This window comes from Vulpes lagopus, chromosome 1 (assembly GCF_018345385.1).
Source record: "Vulpes lagopus strain Blue_001 chromosome 1, ASM1834538v1, whole genome shotgun sequence".
NCBI lineage: Eukaryota > Metazoa > Chordata > Mammalia > Carnivora > Canidae > Vulpes > Vulpes lagopus.
The window spans coordinates 121511140-121527846 of NC_054824.1; the positions used below are offsets into that span (position 1 = coordinate 121511140).

Consider the following 16707-nt stretch of genomic DNA (forward strand, 5'->3'; position numbering starts at 1 on the left):
CCCATTTTGTAGGTTGCCTTTTAGTTTTGTTGACTGCTTCCTTTGCTGTGAAAATCTTTTTATTTTGATGAAGTCCTAATAGTTCAGTTTTGCTTTTGTTTCTCTTGCCTTTGGAGACATGTCTAGCAAGAAGTCATTGTGGCCAACCCCCAAGGAAAAAATCTTATATTTAAGGGGATGCAGTGACTTAGCAGAGGGAACAAAACCTGGACAATAGAAAAGTTAGTTGCTAATCAAGTAGAACCCATGAAGAGACAGAAGAGGGCTTGAATTAAGCATGTCTACCATAATGACTTGGTTCATGGAAACGTGAATGGATAACATTTAGTTCTGAACTTCCTAGCAGTTAACTCAAAAGGGGAAACCTGCCTAGTTTCTTATTTCACTATGATCATAATCTAAAAAGTGATCAGTTGTTTAGGACAAGCATGACGGCTGACACTAGGACCAGATAAGAAATTTCTCTTGGAGTGGTGTGGGGTGATCATCATGAAGAGGATTCTCTAGTCAGCAACATCTTCAATAACATCCTTACGGCAGATACAAGGATGAATTTTCTCTATCGACCATCAGCCTAGGCTGAGAAAGAAGAAGAAAAAGCAATTATTTGTGGGTGATACAAATACAATTCAGACTAGGACCCATTTTTTTTTCTGCTTTCAGTTTTAATCTTTCTATAAGAGTAGTTGAACTCTATGTTCTTCAAGCAGTCCTCCCTAAATAATTTTTTTTTAGTCCTCTGAGATCTTGTTAGGACCTGGCTCTTGGGTTTGGTGAATCTCTGTGCATGATTCCAGGCTGAGAGCAAGAGGCCTGAGCAGACCTTTCTCATGGGACTGCTCCAGATCTTTGTGAAGATGTGAGACTCAACACCTCCTAGCAAACTCAGCACTCCTTGCTCCTGTATTCATTTCCTATGATGGAAGGTGGCAGGGAAGAAAGAGTTAGAACTTTGGAGTTAAGACAGACTTAGGTTTAAAGTCTGGCTCTCCACTTACCATCACTTGACTTGTTTTAGTATCTCGGAATCTCAGTGTCACCATCTACAAAATAGAAATAATAAGCAGGATGAGAGGGAGACTTGAATTAATAATGTATGGAAAGTGCTTTGTTCTCATAATTGCTCCATGAGTGGTACCTTGGGTAACCACCATGGCTGTCAGTTTTTGACACAAGAACAAATGATCTTAATCAAAACTTTTGAATAACTGAGGTGTGCTTGGCCACATGACCAGGTTTCAGTGTGAATGCCAGCACCACACCTGTGGGAAGACGTGTGATCGCTGCTGTGCCGGGTACAACCAGAGGCGCTGGCGACCGGCCACATGGGAGCAGAGCAATGAGTGTGAAGGTGAGTGCTGGAAGAGGGGCTCCAGGAAGTGAGACCCCATCCATGCTTTGCCCCCCTTTCTCCCTGAGGACTGATGCTATGTGATTGTGGAGAGGGTTGGGTCGCATCAGTCTTAGGGACTCAGATCTGTCTATTGTAATGAAAAACTCACAGACTGGAGACAAAAGTGCCCCATTCTAAATTCAGATATAAACAGGAGAACAAAAATAACAGCAATAATAATCTCTAATGTATTAAGCATTCACTTAATGCTGGCCTCTCTTTTTAGCAGTCGATAAGCTCACATAAGCACTATTAAATTGTAAACCCTTACCGTTTCTTAGGATGTGATACTTGATGGGAATCCTCACTCTTTCAAGGACTGAGGTGGGGAGATTTTGAGACTGATGTCTAAACAGACAGTTGGAAGCATTGATTAGAAAAGGGGAATATTGCAGTATGATTAGGGTAGATACAAGGTGGAGGGGACCAGCGAAGGAAAGAAAAGAGGTGAGAGGCTGCTTTTAATTATGGTGTAATATAAAGTAAGAAAACCATTATTTTTAATAAACAAACCCTAAGACATCCAACTGAATATACTCTTGTAAGCTGATCTTCTTCGGAAGCCACATATTTATTCCCATTGCTGAAAACACTTTCGTTAAGTTTTAATTATTGGCTCCGGAAACTGTGACCTATTTTTTTTTTGAATATTTTTAGCATTTGCAGACAGATTTGTTTTTCTTTTAAAAGATGAAAATGTATTTGGATTCAGCCTTGTTGAACTGGGTAAGAAAGAGTCTGTACTTTATACTTTTTGGCCAAATGGTTTTTGTAACTAATAAGAGATAAGATCTCTCTGACTAGCAAACACTCAAAAGGATTTTTATTGAGGAGTTCTGAGAGCACTTTGAGAGATTCTAATACTTGCAGGGTGTTGATGCTGCCCAAGCTGAACGGTCAGGGGGATCTCTAGAATCAGGGGTGTTATGTGGTTAGTTGTTCTTACTTTATAGTAACGGCTAATAGACGCCTTCCCAGTGACTACTTCCCCATTCCTGACCTCCTGGAGAATGGGACCAGAAAGAGGGAAAAGGAATCATCAGGAATCATTTCTTCTAGTGTTTTTGAGTACTGGTTTAGGATATTTTGATTGAATGAGTTTTATCACATGAACTCTAACATTAGCAATTTGATTAGGTTTCCAGGTTGGTGGAACCTTTTGGTGAATGACTTGCTTAACTCCAGCACATAGGAACATTTTTAAAAAAGATTTTATTTATTTATTCATGACATGGAGAAAGAGGCAGAGACACAGGCAGAGGCAGAAGCAGGTTCCCTGCAAGGAGCCTGATAAGGGACTCAATACCAGGACTCTGGGATCACGACCTGAGCCAAAGGCAGATGCTCAACCACTGAGACACCCAGGCATCTCAGGGTAAACTTGTCAAAGCTTGTAAACTTTGTTACAAGCTACTGAAACCAACATATGGAAATCAGACCTATTGAGATCCATTTGTTAGGTGCCTTCTAGATTCTATTTGAATTAATGTAATTCAGAATGAACAGATTTCTTGAGAAATAACTGATGTAGCAAATATAAATGCCATGAATTTTAAAAAATCATGGCACCACTGAAGAAATGAAAATAAGGAGGTGCTCAGCCTGTTACCCACAGGGTAACTTGAAATTCTTTTTAACATTTATTTATTTATTTATTTATTTATTTATTTATTTATTTATTTATTGGAGTTCCATTTGCCAACATATAGAATATCACCCAGTGCTCATCCCGTCAAGTGCCCCCCTCAGTGCCCATCACCCAGTCACCCCAACCCCCACCCACCTCCCTTTCCACTACCCCTTGTCACTCTTCTTCCCTAATAGATTTATCTGGGAACTTGATTAAAACATACAAATTACTAGAAAGACCTGGAAAATTTGATCTACGTGGAATGTAATGAATATATATTCTCTCTAAAAGAGAATAAGAATTTTACTCATGTTAGATCTTTTTCATCCTGGCAATGATGAAAAGCCTAAATGGCTTCTAAATTTTATTTTCTAATTTTAGAAGTATTATACATTACTTGTAGATAACTTGGATATTGTTTTTAAAAAGTAGAATCACCAATAATTTTGCTACCCAAAAAGAACCCCTGTGAATATTTTGCTAGGTATTTTAGTCTTTTCTTCATGCATACTTTAATATTCTTATTTGATATGTATTAGATTATTTATATAATTACTTATACAATTATTTATACAATTTTGAATCCTGCTCTTTTTCACTTGATGGTTTAGATATTTTCTCATATTATTAAAACTCGTCAACATCTTTTTTGATGGCACACAGTATTGTTGTTCTAGATTCAAGTGTATCCAGCAAGTGTTTGCTGAGTATTCATTATATGCTGGGGACTGGACTCTGTTAGAAACAAAACACAGGTTGTCCCTGCCTTCATAGAACTGACAGTCAAGCAAAGACACTGTTGTTTGCTTACCATTTCCCTATAATTACACATTAAGATTATTTCTAGTTTTTGCTACTATAAATAGTACTGAGACGAAAAACTCACGGTATTGGCTGAGACAATTGGTTTTGGAGTCAATACAGTCAGGATTCTACCTTTCTTGCTGGAGATATGGTTTAACCTCTTTAAGCCTCAGCATCTCCAACTGGGCCCTGGGGATAATAGTACCTACCTAAGAGACTTGTTGCATAGATTAAATGAGATAATGCATGTAAAACATGCATTTCACAGTGCACCAAGAGCTCAATTTTTCTTATTATTAGTAGTAATAGCAATAAAAGTAATATTCTCATTGTGCAGGAAACCTAACTGGCATTTTGGTTTATCTTAATTTGTTGTAATTATATATACATATAATATGTTATATATAATAAATACATATTTATTTATGTATTTATATAAAATTTATATAATTTTATAATACATAATAATTATGTATTTATATAAATTTTATATAATTTATATGTTCATATAAATTATTTATATAAATTTATATTATACATATTTTTAAGGAGAAATCTCTGCCATTTAATATTAATCAAAAGAAGCTGTTAATTGTATATTATTGTAGATGAGTCTTTGTGTAAAAATCTGTACAATTTTCCATTGAGAATATGCTGTTCCAGAATAGACTTTATTGTGGCACAATGAGTGATCATCCTATCTAGGGGAATTTACAAAATGTCTCACAGTAATAATGAAATATTAACTTAGAATGCTTTTTTCAGCATGCAACTGCCATGGTCATGCCATTGACTGTTACTATGATCCAGATGTTGAGAGGCAGCAGGCAAGCTTGAATATCCATGGCATCTATGCAGGTGGTGGGGTCTGCATTAATTGTCAGGTGAGTTATTATTTAGTAGGTCAAAGTAGATATGTTACTGAAAGGAGCATTCATTAAGCCATGCTCCCAGAAAGATGTCAATAAAGTGATATGCAACTGAAAGTATTTTCTACTTTTGTACACAAAAGTCTTTGTTACCTAGATGTAATTTAGGGATTGTACAGAAAATGGACTGAGATATGTTTGTCCAAATTTTATTGATTATCTTCATTTAGGTCTTTACCTAAATAGGGGGAAGAATCCCTAGCTGTGACCATGGATGCTATCCATCTTGTGGTAGAAGGACTCTAAGATAGTAGGGGAAAGACCCTCAGGTGATTCACAGGTACATTAAATTTGAAGAAGCACTGGACTAGGCTGTGTAGGTGGAGTCCTTTCTCCAGATGAAGGATTAAGCCACTTCAATGTGTCTTTAAAAATACCTTATTCCTCCTCTTCCTTCTTTCAGAAAAATTCTGTTTTGTACTTTGCTCTTCCAGAAAACCATCAAAAAAATAAATAAATAGTGGCTCTGTGAAAGCATTTTTCTTTTGCATAGGAAATTGTTGAGATTTGTTTAGGTTCATTGCATTTTTTTTCCAACTTAAACCTAAAATGAGTTGTTTGAGTTAGATACTTAACATAATTAAATTTTTTTTATTGTGGTGAAATATACATAATGTAAAATTTGCCAGTTTAGCCATTTAAAGTGTGTATCTCTGCCTAATTAACTTTTATATTATATTCATAATCCATGAGTAAGAAGAGTTCTGCCTCTGTTATGGCTTAGTATGTCCAAAAGGACCCAAACTTTCCACAGATCATAACTATAGACTACAGACAAATTACAAACACAAAAAACCAGGGAGTCTTTTTTCCCCCAACCAATGATCTGAAGCCAGTGGGGAGTACACAAGAGCAGGAGGGTACTGGAGGGAAGCTGCTGCGTGGCAAAAGGGATCAGCATAGGGTGAGCTACATATGTTTTTGACTTTTAGCCAGAGGACAAACCAAAGTTGGTGCTTTGTGGTGTAGCTAAAATTTCTTTAGAAAAACTAGAGTCTCTCTTCCCTTAAGTATAGGAGTGTAGAGCTTGGACGGAACAACTGTAATTTATGGAGACTGACTGGGGAGTCCAGGAGAAAAAAATCATGAGAGGGAAAAAAATCTCTAATTTTGCATATAAAATCTTCCCAAGTTTCTCACTGACCCCTGAGCCATTGATACACAGAATGGGTTTCAGCTAAGAGTAAAAGAATTTATTTGAGATTTGAATTAGCTCACAAGGAGTTACAGTTTTCGGTTTGGGTAAAGTCAAGTTAGTTATGTCACAAAACAAAACAAATTCCATATTCTTTAGAGAAATATTACAGAATCCAGAGTCTCTACAGAATAATATTTATTATGTCCAGGATACAAGTCAGAATTTTTTTACACTCAAAGAACCAACAAAATGTGACTCATTCTCAAGAAAATAGATAATCAATAGGGACAATCCTGAAATGACTCAGATGTTGAAATGAGCAGTTAAGGATTTTTGAATTTAATTAACAGAAACTTGTAAACTTGTGGGATAATATCAGAAGATCTAACATACATGCAATTGGAGTCTCAGAAGAGAGGACAGAGAACGTAGTAAAAAAGGAGGAGGATGAAGGAAAGAAGGAGGAGAAGGAGAAGAACCAGAAGCAGTAGGAGCAGCAGAGCAGCAACAGTGGTAGCAGTGGTAACAGCAATGGAAAGAAATTTCTCAAATTTTTCAATAGATCAGGATCCAAGAGACTTATTGAATCCCAAACTAGGTAAATACAAGGAAGACAACTCCTGGAGCTTGTAGAATCAAACTGCTGAAAACCACAGAAAAAGTGAAAATTTTGAAAGTAGAGAAAAACAACACCTAACAATGAACATGAACTTCTTATTAGATGCTGTGGGGGCCATTGGACAGTGGAAAATATCTTAAAAGTCTAAAAGAAAAAGGAAGGAACTGTTAACCAAGATTTCTGTATTTAGCAAAAATATCCTTCAATAAGAAAAGCAAAAGGACAGGGATGCCTGTGTGGCTCAGCAGTTGAGCATCTGCCTTTGGCTCAGGTTGGGATCCTGGGATCCTGGGATCAAGTCTTGCATTGGGTTCCTTTCAGGGAGCCTGTTTCTACCTCTTGCTTTGTCTCTACCTCTCTGTGTGTGTCTCTCATGAATAAATAAATAAATAAATAAATCTTTAAAAAAAGGAAAAGCAAAGGGACAAATATTTCTGATAAAATAAAACTGAGGGAATTTGTTAACCAAGAGATTTGCACTATCAGAAATGATAAAGGAAGTTCTTCAGGTTATAGAGAAATGATGCCAGACGGAAACTCAGATCTTCAGCAATATAGCATAAGGATAGTATATTAGAATGAGTGAGGTTTATCCCAGGAAAGTGAGGTTGTTTGAACATTCAAAAAATTAATCTGCAGGCTGAGGAATATGGTGGAGTAGGAGGACCCTGGCCTCACCTCAACCCATGGATACAACTGGAGAATACTCACAGCAGTGCAAATAACTCAGAGAACAACCTGAAGACTGACACCATAAACTCCACAACTGAATGTAAAGAGGCCACCTTGTAAAGGGTAGGAAGAGACAGGGAGCTAAGTGGACTCACAGGACTGTTGGAGGTGGGGGTAGGGACACCTGATTCACCACCCCCTCCATGTAACATTTGGCTTTGAAAATCCAGAGGGGCCAGATTTCATGAGTTCTTACAATCAGCAGGACTTAATGCCTGGAATTTACCAAAAGCAGCAGGCTCAGTTCTGGGAGAGCCAGAGGGGAGAGGAGACTGAATCCCTGCCCTTAAAGAGCCAGCACAACAGAAGCCTGTGGAGATATAGCAGCAGTTTGAAAGTATCCTGGGATATATGGGAAAGTGATTTACTCATCTCAGAGTCTGTCCAGGAGGGACAGAAATCACTGGGTAACTCCTCCAAGAACAAAGGAAATGGCAGGTAAACCCCTCCCACCCTACTCTATCCCCCCCTCCCCGTGTAAACACATGGGCACCTGAGCAACTGGCTACCTAACTTGCTAATGCCATCTCCCACACACTGTGCTTCCACCAATCCACACCTCTGGGATGGCAGGGTCCCTCTTGCACTGGATGGGGATGCAAGGCTTGCTAGCACCACTACTCAGTTGCCACATCCTCCCTTATGATATGCTTCCAAGGATCCACCCTTTTGGATGGTGCCTCAGTCCTAGAGCTGCAGGGCCCCGCTCGCAGGGGACAGGGGGTAGCAAAGCTTACTAGCACTGTCGTCTCCCTCCCCTGTTTGACTTCTATGGATCCAGATGGACTGCTTCAGTCCCAGAGCTACAGAACCCACTCTCATGGTGTGCAAAGCTTACTAGCACAGCCTCCATATTGTGCTTGGGGGATCTGCGCTCTCCAATAACCTTTTGGCCAGAGCCCATACAGGATGCTGCTATAGGGTTAGCAGTATGTAAGCAGCCCCTATAGTGGCCAGCACCACTCTGAAGTGACTCTTGCCCCAGAGAAGAGAAAGATAACTATACACGCCAGTCAGATGGAGGCCTCAGTGGTGGGCTGAGGGCAGACAGCTGCTGTGAGTCAGGCCCTGCCTACCATTGAAAGCTTCTCAGGGGACAACCCAGGTAAAGCACCCTGAAGTTTTATGCTACTGCATCTCTGTCAAATGCCTAGCTGACTAAACTCAAGCTCGGTGGCCCCAGACTGGTTCACTAACATTGTAGAGACCAAACACTGTCCAAAACAGTGAAGAGAGAGCCACTGCAGGAGCCTGGACTGAAGGAAAAAGCAACTCAGTCACAATAGTAGGGTGCATGCAATCACACATAGGAGGCACCTCTGAAGTGCCAGGTTTTGGTGAAAAAGGAAACACTGCACTGCATGGCACTACAAGAACTCTTCTTTATAAGGCCATTACTTTAAAGTACAGGAGGTGTAGATGACTTTCCTAACACATAGAAATAGAGAGAGTTAGATAAAATGAAGAGACAGAGGAATATGTCCTAAATGAAAGAATAGGACAAAACCATAGCAAGACCGCAGCAAGAGACCTAAGCAAAATAGATATAAGTAATATGCTGACAGAGAATTTAAAACAAAGATCATAAAGATGCTCACAGGACTTGAGAAGAGAGTGGAGAACATAAGTGAGATGCTTAACAGAGACGGAATAAATAAAAAAACAACATATCGGAGATGAAGAATACAATAAACAAAATTTAAAATACACTGGATTGAATAAATAGCACACTAGAGGAAGTAGAGGAATGAATTAATGGCCTGGAAGATGGAGTAATGGGAATTAATCAAGCTGAACGAATGAGAGAAACAAGAATAGCTTAAAATGAAAGTAGACTTAGGGAACTTGGCAACTCCAACAAGTTTATACAATATTTGCGTTATAGAGATCCTAGAAGAAGAGACAGAAAAGAGGGCAGAAAATTTATCTGATGAAACAACAGCTGACAACTTACCAAATCTGGAAGGGAAACAGCTATCCAGATCTAGGAGACACAGAGATTCCCCAACAAAATCAACCCAAGGAGGTCCACACTAAGACATATAGTAATTAAAAGGGGGAAAAATAGCCATAAGAAGAGAATTTTAAAAGCAGCAGGAGAAAAGAAGACAGTGACATACAGGAAATGCCATAAGGCTATCAGTGGATTTCAGCAGAAACCTTGCAGGTCAGAGGAGAGTGGCATGATATATTCAAAGTGCCAAAAGAGAAAAATCTGCAACCAGCAAAGCTATCATTCAGAATGGAAGGAGAGATAGTTTCTCAGACAAATAAAAACTAAAGGAGTTCATGACTACAAGAAATATTGAAGGAGGCTCGTTGAGTACAAAGAAAAGACCATACATGAGAGTCTAAAAAATAAGTATATTTGTAAAAATCATCAAAGGATTCACAAGATAAGTGGTATAAATATAATGCCATCTACCTAAAATGTGGCACTGGGGAGGGGGGTAAAGAATGGGTTCAAGCTTAGCTTCCTGCCACAACCTGAGCTGAAATCAAGAGTTGGATGCTAAACTGATTGAGCCTTCCAGGTGCTCCTGCTAGCACCATTTTTGTAGATATGTCTCCTGAGTCAAAAGATATAAAAGCAATAATAAAATATTCAGACTAAATGAAGATAAAAAGCTTCTGCACAGCAAAGGAAACAGTCAACAAGACTAAAAGGCAGTCTACAGAATGAGAGAAGACATTTACAAATGACATATCTGATAAAGGGTCAAAATATGACCCTTTATGATAAAGGGACAAAAAAGGGATATGATAAAGGGACAAAATATATTTTACTTTATTTTATTTTTTAAAGATTATTCATTTATTCATAGAGACAGAGAGAGAGAGAGAGAGAGGCAGACACAGGCAGAGGGAGAAGCAGGCATCATACAGAGAGCCTGACGTGGGACTTGATCCAGGGTCTCCAGGATCACGCCCTGGGCTGCAGGTGGCGCTAAACTGCTGCACCACCGAGGCTTCCCCCAAAATATATTTTAAAAATTCAAACAACTCACTAACCCATAAAACAAATAATACAATTAAAAAATGGGCAGAAGTCATGAACATCCATTTCTCCAAAGAATGCCAGCAGATGGTTAAGAGACATGTGAAAAGATGATCATCATCATTCATCATCAGGGAAATGCAAATCAAAACCCCAAAGAGATATTACCCCACACTGGTCAATGGCTAAAATCAAAAACATAAGGAACAAGTGTAGGCAAGGATGTGGAGAAAAAGGAACTCTCTTACACCGTTAGCAGGAATGCAAACTGGTTTAGCCACTGTGGAAGATAGTATGGAGGTTACACAAAAAGTTAAAAACGGAACTACTCTACATTTAGTTATTGCCCTACTGGGTATTTACCCCCAAAATACAAAAACACTAATTCAAAGGGTTACATGACTCTGATGTTCATAGCAGCATTATTTATAACAGCCAAATTATGGCAATAGTCCAAGTGTCCATCAATGATGAATGGATAAAGAAGGTGTGGGGTGTATATATATGTATATGTGGAATATTATTCAGCCATAAAAAGAATGAAATCTTGCCATTTGCAATGACATAGTTGGAGCTAGAGAGTATAATGCTAAGTGAAATAAGTCAGAGAAAAACAAAGACCATATGATTTCACTCATATATGGAATTTAAGAAAATGAATGAGCAAAGAAAGAGAGAGAGAGAGAGAAAGGGACAAACCAAGAAACAGACTCTAAAGTATAAAGAACAAATTTGATGGTTACCAGAAGGGACTTGAGTGGGGGAATGGGTACAATAGGTGATGGGGGTTAAGGAGGGCACATGTTGTGATGAGTTCTGGGTGATGTATGGAAATGTTGAATCACTATATTGTACACTTGAAACTACTGTTACACTGTATGTTAACTATACTGGAATTAAAATAAAAAATTAATAAATAAAAAAATCAGTCTGCATAATTAAACATAGTAGCAGAATAAAAGAGAAGGATCATGTGAAATACCATTAGACAAAAGTCATTCCCATTTTACAATAAAAGCCCTTAGCAAAATAGAGATAGAAGTGAAATAGTGTAATTTGACAAATGCCAATTATGAAAAACATGCAAGTAACAAATATTAGTGGTGAAATATTGAACTATTTCCTTCTAAAGATTAGGAATAAGGCAAGAACGCTTACTTTTGACCAATTCTATTAAACAGTGCCCTGGAGATCCTAACCATTACATGCCTTAATCAAAAAGAAATAAAAGGCATTACTATTGGAAAGGAAAAATAGAACTGTCTGCACTTGCAGGTGACATAATTTATGTAAAAAATCCTAGTAGGCAATATACAAAACAACTACTAGAACTAATAAGTGAATTTAATAAGGTTGTGGGAATACAGGATGATATGTGAAAATTAATTGTATTTTTATATTCTAGCAGCAGTCATAGGAAAATGAAATAAAAACTCAATTTAAAATAGTATCAAAATCATAAAATGCTTAGGAATAAATATAATAAAAGGCATGCAAGACCTTTATACTAAAACTAAAAAATACTGCTGACAGAAATTTAGAAAAACTTCAGTAAATGGAAAGATATTTATGAATTGAAGGACTCAATATTATTATCAGTTCTTCCCAAACTGATCTAAAGCTTGAATATAGGGTTGTTGTTGTTGTTGTTTTAAAGATTTTATTTATTCATGAGAGACACAGAGAGGCAGAGACATAGACAGAGGGAGAAGTAGGCTCCCTGTGGAAAGCCTGATATGGGATTTGATCTCAGGACCCCAGAATCATTATCTGATCCAAAGGCGGACGCTCAACCACTGAGCCACCCAGGTGCCCCTTGAATATAGGTTTTTTGGTAAAAATTGACAAGCAGATTCTAAAGTTTGTATTTAAATTTATGGTTACATAAATGACCTAGAATATACAAAGCCATTGCGAAGAAGCAGAATAAAGTGAGAAGAGGTATGTTATCTTACTTTTTTTTAAAAAAAGATTTTATTTATTTATTTATTTTAGAGAGAGAAAGAGTGCAAGAGCACCCGGGGAGGGACAGGGGGAGAGAGAGAATGTAGAGCCTGACATGGGGCTCGATATTATGATCCTGAGATGATGACCTGAGCAGAAATCAGGAGTTGGAGGCTTAACAGACTCCAGTTTTTAATCTACTGTTAAGACTGAGCCACCCAGGTGCTGCTACATTATCTTGCTTTATGACTAAGTATAAAGTTATAGTAATCACAGCAGGGTGATATCAACATAAAGATAGATAAATAGATCAGTGTAACAGAATAGGGAGTACAGAAACAGACCTACACTTATATGGACATTTGGTTTTTGATAAACATACCAAAGCAGGGGCACTAGTTAAGTATCTGACTTTGGCTCAGGTCATGATCTTGAGGTCCTGTGATAAGAGACCCATGTCAGGCTCCCTGCTCAGCGGGGAGTTTACTTGTCCCCATCCCTCTACCCCTCCCCCCCACTTGTGCCCTCTCTCTCTTTCTCTCTCTGTCTCTCAAATGAATGAATAAAATCTTTAAAAAAAAATACTGAAGCAATCCAGTGCAGGAGGGTAGGAGAGAAATTCCTTTCAACAAATAGTTCTGGAATAATGATATTCTGTGGGAAATAATAAACTTAAACACTACTCCATATCTTACATAAAAGCAAAATTGATATGGATTAGACTAAAGAAAAGTGAAAGCTGCATTTCTTTAGAGAAAAATATAGGGGAATATCTTTGTGATTCAGAACATGAACAAAGTTTTTTAAGTCACAGAAAGCAATAATTATGAAAAATTAACAAATTAGACTTCATCAAAATCGAAAGCTTCTGCTCACAAAAGACACTGTTAAGAAAACAAATAGGCTAGCCACAGATGTGGAGAAAACATTCACAAAATGTAAATCTGACACACGGTTGATATCCAGGATGTGTAAAAAATGTCCACAGCTAGGTAATAAAAAGACAAGTACCCAATAAAATATTTTTGGATTTGGACAAGATTTGGATAGTCACTTCACAAAAGTAGGCATGTGAATGGCCAATACGTGTACAACAAGGGGCTTAATATCATTAGTCATCTAAGAAATGCAAATTAAAATTATAATGACTTACCATCAATCTTGGTGAGGATGTGGAGCAACCATACCTCTCATGCATTATTGGTATGAATGAAAAAATGGCACAACCACTTTGGGAAAATGTCTGGCAGTTTTTGAAAAGAAAACTAAATAGACACCTACCCCATGACTCACAAATTCCAGTCTTAAACATTTATCTGTGAAAAATGAAAACATGTTTACAGAAAGCTTATGGCAGGTTTATGCACAATAGCCTCAAACTGGAAATAGCCTAGGTGTCCATTAATAGAATGGATGAGCAAACTGGCATATTTATATGATGGAATACCAATGAGCAATAGTGAACAACAAACTATTGATTCATGCAGTAAAATGCAAGAATTTTAACAATATCATGCTAAATGAAAGAAGATACAGAAAAGAATACCTATAGAATGAGGGCTATTTAAATGAAATTCTGGAGCAAGGAAAATTAATCAGTATTGGGGAAAATCAGAACGATGGTTGACTCTGGGGAGTTGGTGATGGAGCAATTGACTGAAAAGGGACATGGGGAACTTTCTGAGGTGATGGTAGTGTCCTATGTTGAGACAGGGATTTGAGTTTCACAGATGTATTCATCTGTCATAACTCAGTGAATGTACAATTAAGAGTTTTGCACTTGTATGTAAATTTCACACTAAAAGAAACTAAATATTGGACTCCAGTTAATTGTAGAAGAATTCATCGTGGGGCTGCATCCAGACCTATAAAACCTTATTGGAATTTATAAAAGAAGACCTATATGGAGAGGCATAATGTGTTTCCAGACTCAATATATAAGTACACCATTTCTTCAAAAATATCCTATAACTTCAGTGCAACTGTTATCAGAATTCCTACAGGGTTTTTTTTAATGAAGATTGGCAGACTGATTCTAAAGTTCTTTTCATTTCTTTTTTCTTTTTTTTAAGATTTTATTTATTTACTTATGAGAAACAGAGAGACAGAGGTAGAGACACAGGCAGAGGGAGAAGCAGGCTCCATGCAGGGAGCCCGAGATGGGACTCGATCCCGGGTCTCCAGGATCATGCCCTGGGCCGAAGGCAGCGCTAAACTGCCGAGCCACCCGGGCTGCCCTTAAAGTTCTCATAAATAAAAGAATATGAGAGGACAGACAAAAGATGAATAGTTTGGGGGGAAATTTGTTTTCCAAGATAGCAAAACATTCCTGAGTAGAGAATCTAGAAACACATGCATGTAGATGTTTGCATTTGATTTACAATAAAATTGGGATTTCTAATGGAAGAGAAAGATGGATGTTACATGATGTTGGGCCAATTGGCTCTTCATTTGGGGGAAAAAAATGTAACCTATCGTATGTCATATACAGAAGGGCACGGGGAGTCTTGACAAGGAAGGGAAGGGGGTTGCTGCCATGCAGGGTCAGGTGGCTTGGGGAGCTGCTAGGTGATGCTTCAAGGTGAAGTGTGAATTTGCTTGTGGAATACATATGCCCTACAGCAAGTGTGCCGATCAGAAATCCAGCTGTCTTAGTGCAGGCTGCTATAACAGATATACCACGGGGTAGGTGCTTAAACAATAAACGGTTATTCCTCACAGTTCTGGAGGCTGGGAAGTCTAAGATCAAGGTCCTGGCAGATCTACCATATGGTAAGAGCCCACTCACTGGTTCGCAAATAGTTGCCTTCTCATTGTATCCTCACGTGGTGGAGAGAGATCATTTCTCTTCTTTTAAGGACACTAGTCCCATCATCAGGGCTCCATCTTCATGATCTGATTATCTCCCAAAGGCTTCATCTTCAAACACTATCATATTGGAAATTAGGCTTCAACAACATATGCATTTTGGAGAGGAGGGGACACCAACATCCAGTCCATGGTACCAGCTAACCTGGCTGTCTCCCACCTTGTCTATATAGTGCTGGTAATGGCAGAGTGAGAAGTATCCACCATCAGTTCTGGGCCGAGCCTGGAGACATTCAGGTGGCCAGTCAGACAGCATGTAAGAGAGCCAGGTCATTATCCAGCAAGGCAAGCAGTTGTCAGAGATGGCCATACTCTCATGTGTTATTGATTTTATTTTTAATTCTTTGGTTTACTATTTTAAGTATTGGTTTGGGGTATGTGAAGTTCAAATTAGAGTGGCCAATGTCCTAGGATGTGGCATTGGAGGAAAGATCCAAAACCAGCCAGAGAATGAGTCAGGCCATCTGTCTGGGGGAGGGCATTCCAGGCAGAAGGGATGGCTGGGCAAAGGCCCTGAGAGGGAGCCAGGGGCCCATGTGGCTGGAGGGGAGTGAGCAGGAATAGACAGGTCAGAGAAGTCACAGAGGCCAGATCATGTTGGCCCTTGGAAGAAAAATCAGGTGGGGGACTTCCTGGGAGAGTGTGGCCAATGAATAACCCAAATGCTTGAGGTTCACAGAAGTGGAAGCCAGCAACAGTGTTGTAGATGTGATCAAGGAATTGAGAGGAAAAGGTAGAGATGGGATTTACCTGAAGATGGAAAAGCATCTTGGAAAAGTTATGCTTGGAGGAATTAGATTACTTTCAATTACCAGAGCCTGCAGTTTCTAGGTGACCTTCTGTAGAAAGCCTCTCTAGCTGGTGTCAAAGGAAGGGGTCAGCGGTGTGTGTTAGGCTTATCTTCCGCGTAGATTCCATCAGCACCCACCTCACTCTTTGGCTTGAGGTTTTCTTGTGTTAAGTGCCAGGCAAATTCAGGCACCCATTCCTCCCAGGGAGATTGCTTCCCCTGCAGCCCCTATATAGAAATTATGGAACCACTGTTGTCCTCGGGGCTCCATCTGATCTTGGTCCAAGCATGGATAAACTTGTTCCAAGTTTACCCATGGCCATAGCATCCATGGATAAACTGGTGTGTTGTTGCTCTCAGGGGAAGGTGAGGATCCTAGGGAATACTCGAGATTTGGAAGTAAACTCCAGACATTATTCCATTTGCACAGTGATATGTGGCTCTCTTTTGGTCATTTGTTGCTGTTCTTTGCATCTTAAAAATATAAGTTCTCTGTGGCAGGTGCTTTATTAACCAAAATTTGTGGTAGAAGGGAGAGGCAAGGCTGCCCACTTCAGAGAAATTTCCTTCTTCAATGGGGAAAATTTTGGGAGCCGGGGTTAAAAGAGGTTAACGTGATGTCTGTCTATCTTAAGTCACAGTGGCAAACAACAAAGTTGAGAGGTTAATTGGCATTCGATCAGAGGGAGGTGGACTACAGCTGTTTCTTATTGCCCGAATGTTTATGCATATGAATGTTAAGTCAGAGAAGTGGCCAGTGTGGTTTTAGACCTCGATGTTAAAGTGAATTCAGGTTTTAGCCCACAGGATAAGGAGTGGTAATGAAAAAAAATCTGTAATTAATAAAATCATCTAAAATGGG

At 38.8% G+C, this 16707-nt stretch overlaps 1 protein-coding gene across 1 annotated transcript in view; it reads left to right on the forward strand.

Moving 5' to 3' along the window:
- The window catches only part of LAMA3 (laminin subunit alpha 3), a 249718-nt gene that overhangs the window by 67473 nt on the left and 165538 nt on the right, over positions 1-16707 (forward strand). The window contains exons 7-8 of the mRNA XM_041769356.1: positions 1236-1351; positions 4593-4711. Of these exons, the coding sequence (XP_041625290.1) occupies positions 1236-1351; positions 4593-4711 (235 nt within the window). The remainder of the gene's footprint in view (positions 1-1235; positions 1352-4592; positions 4712-16707) is intronic.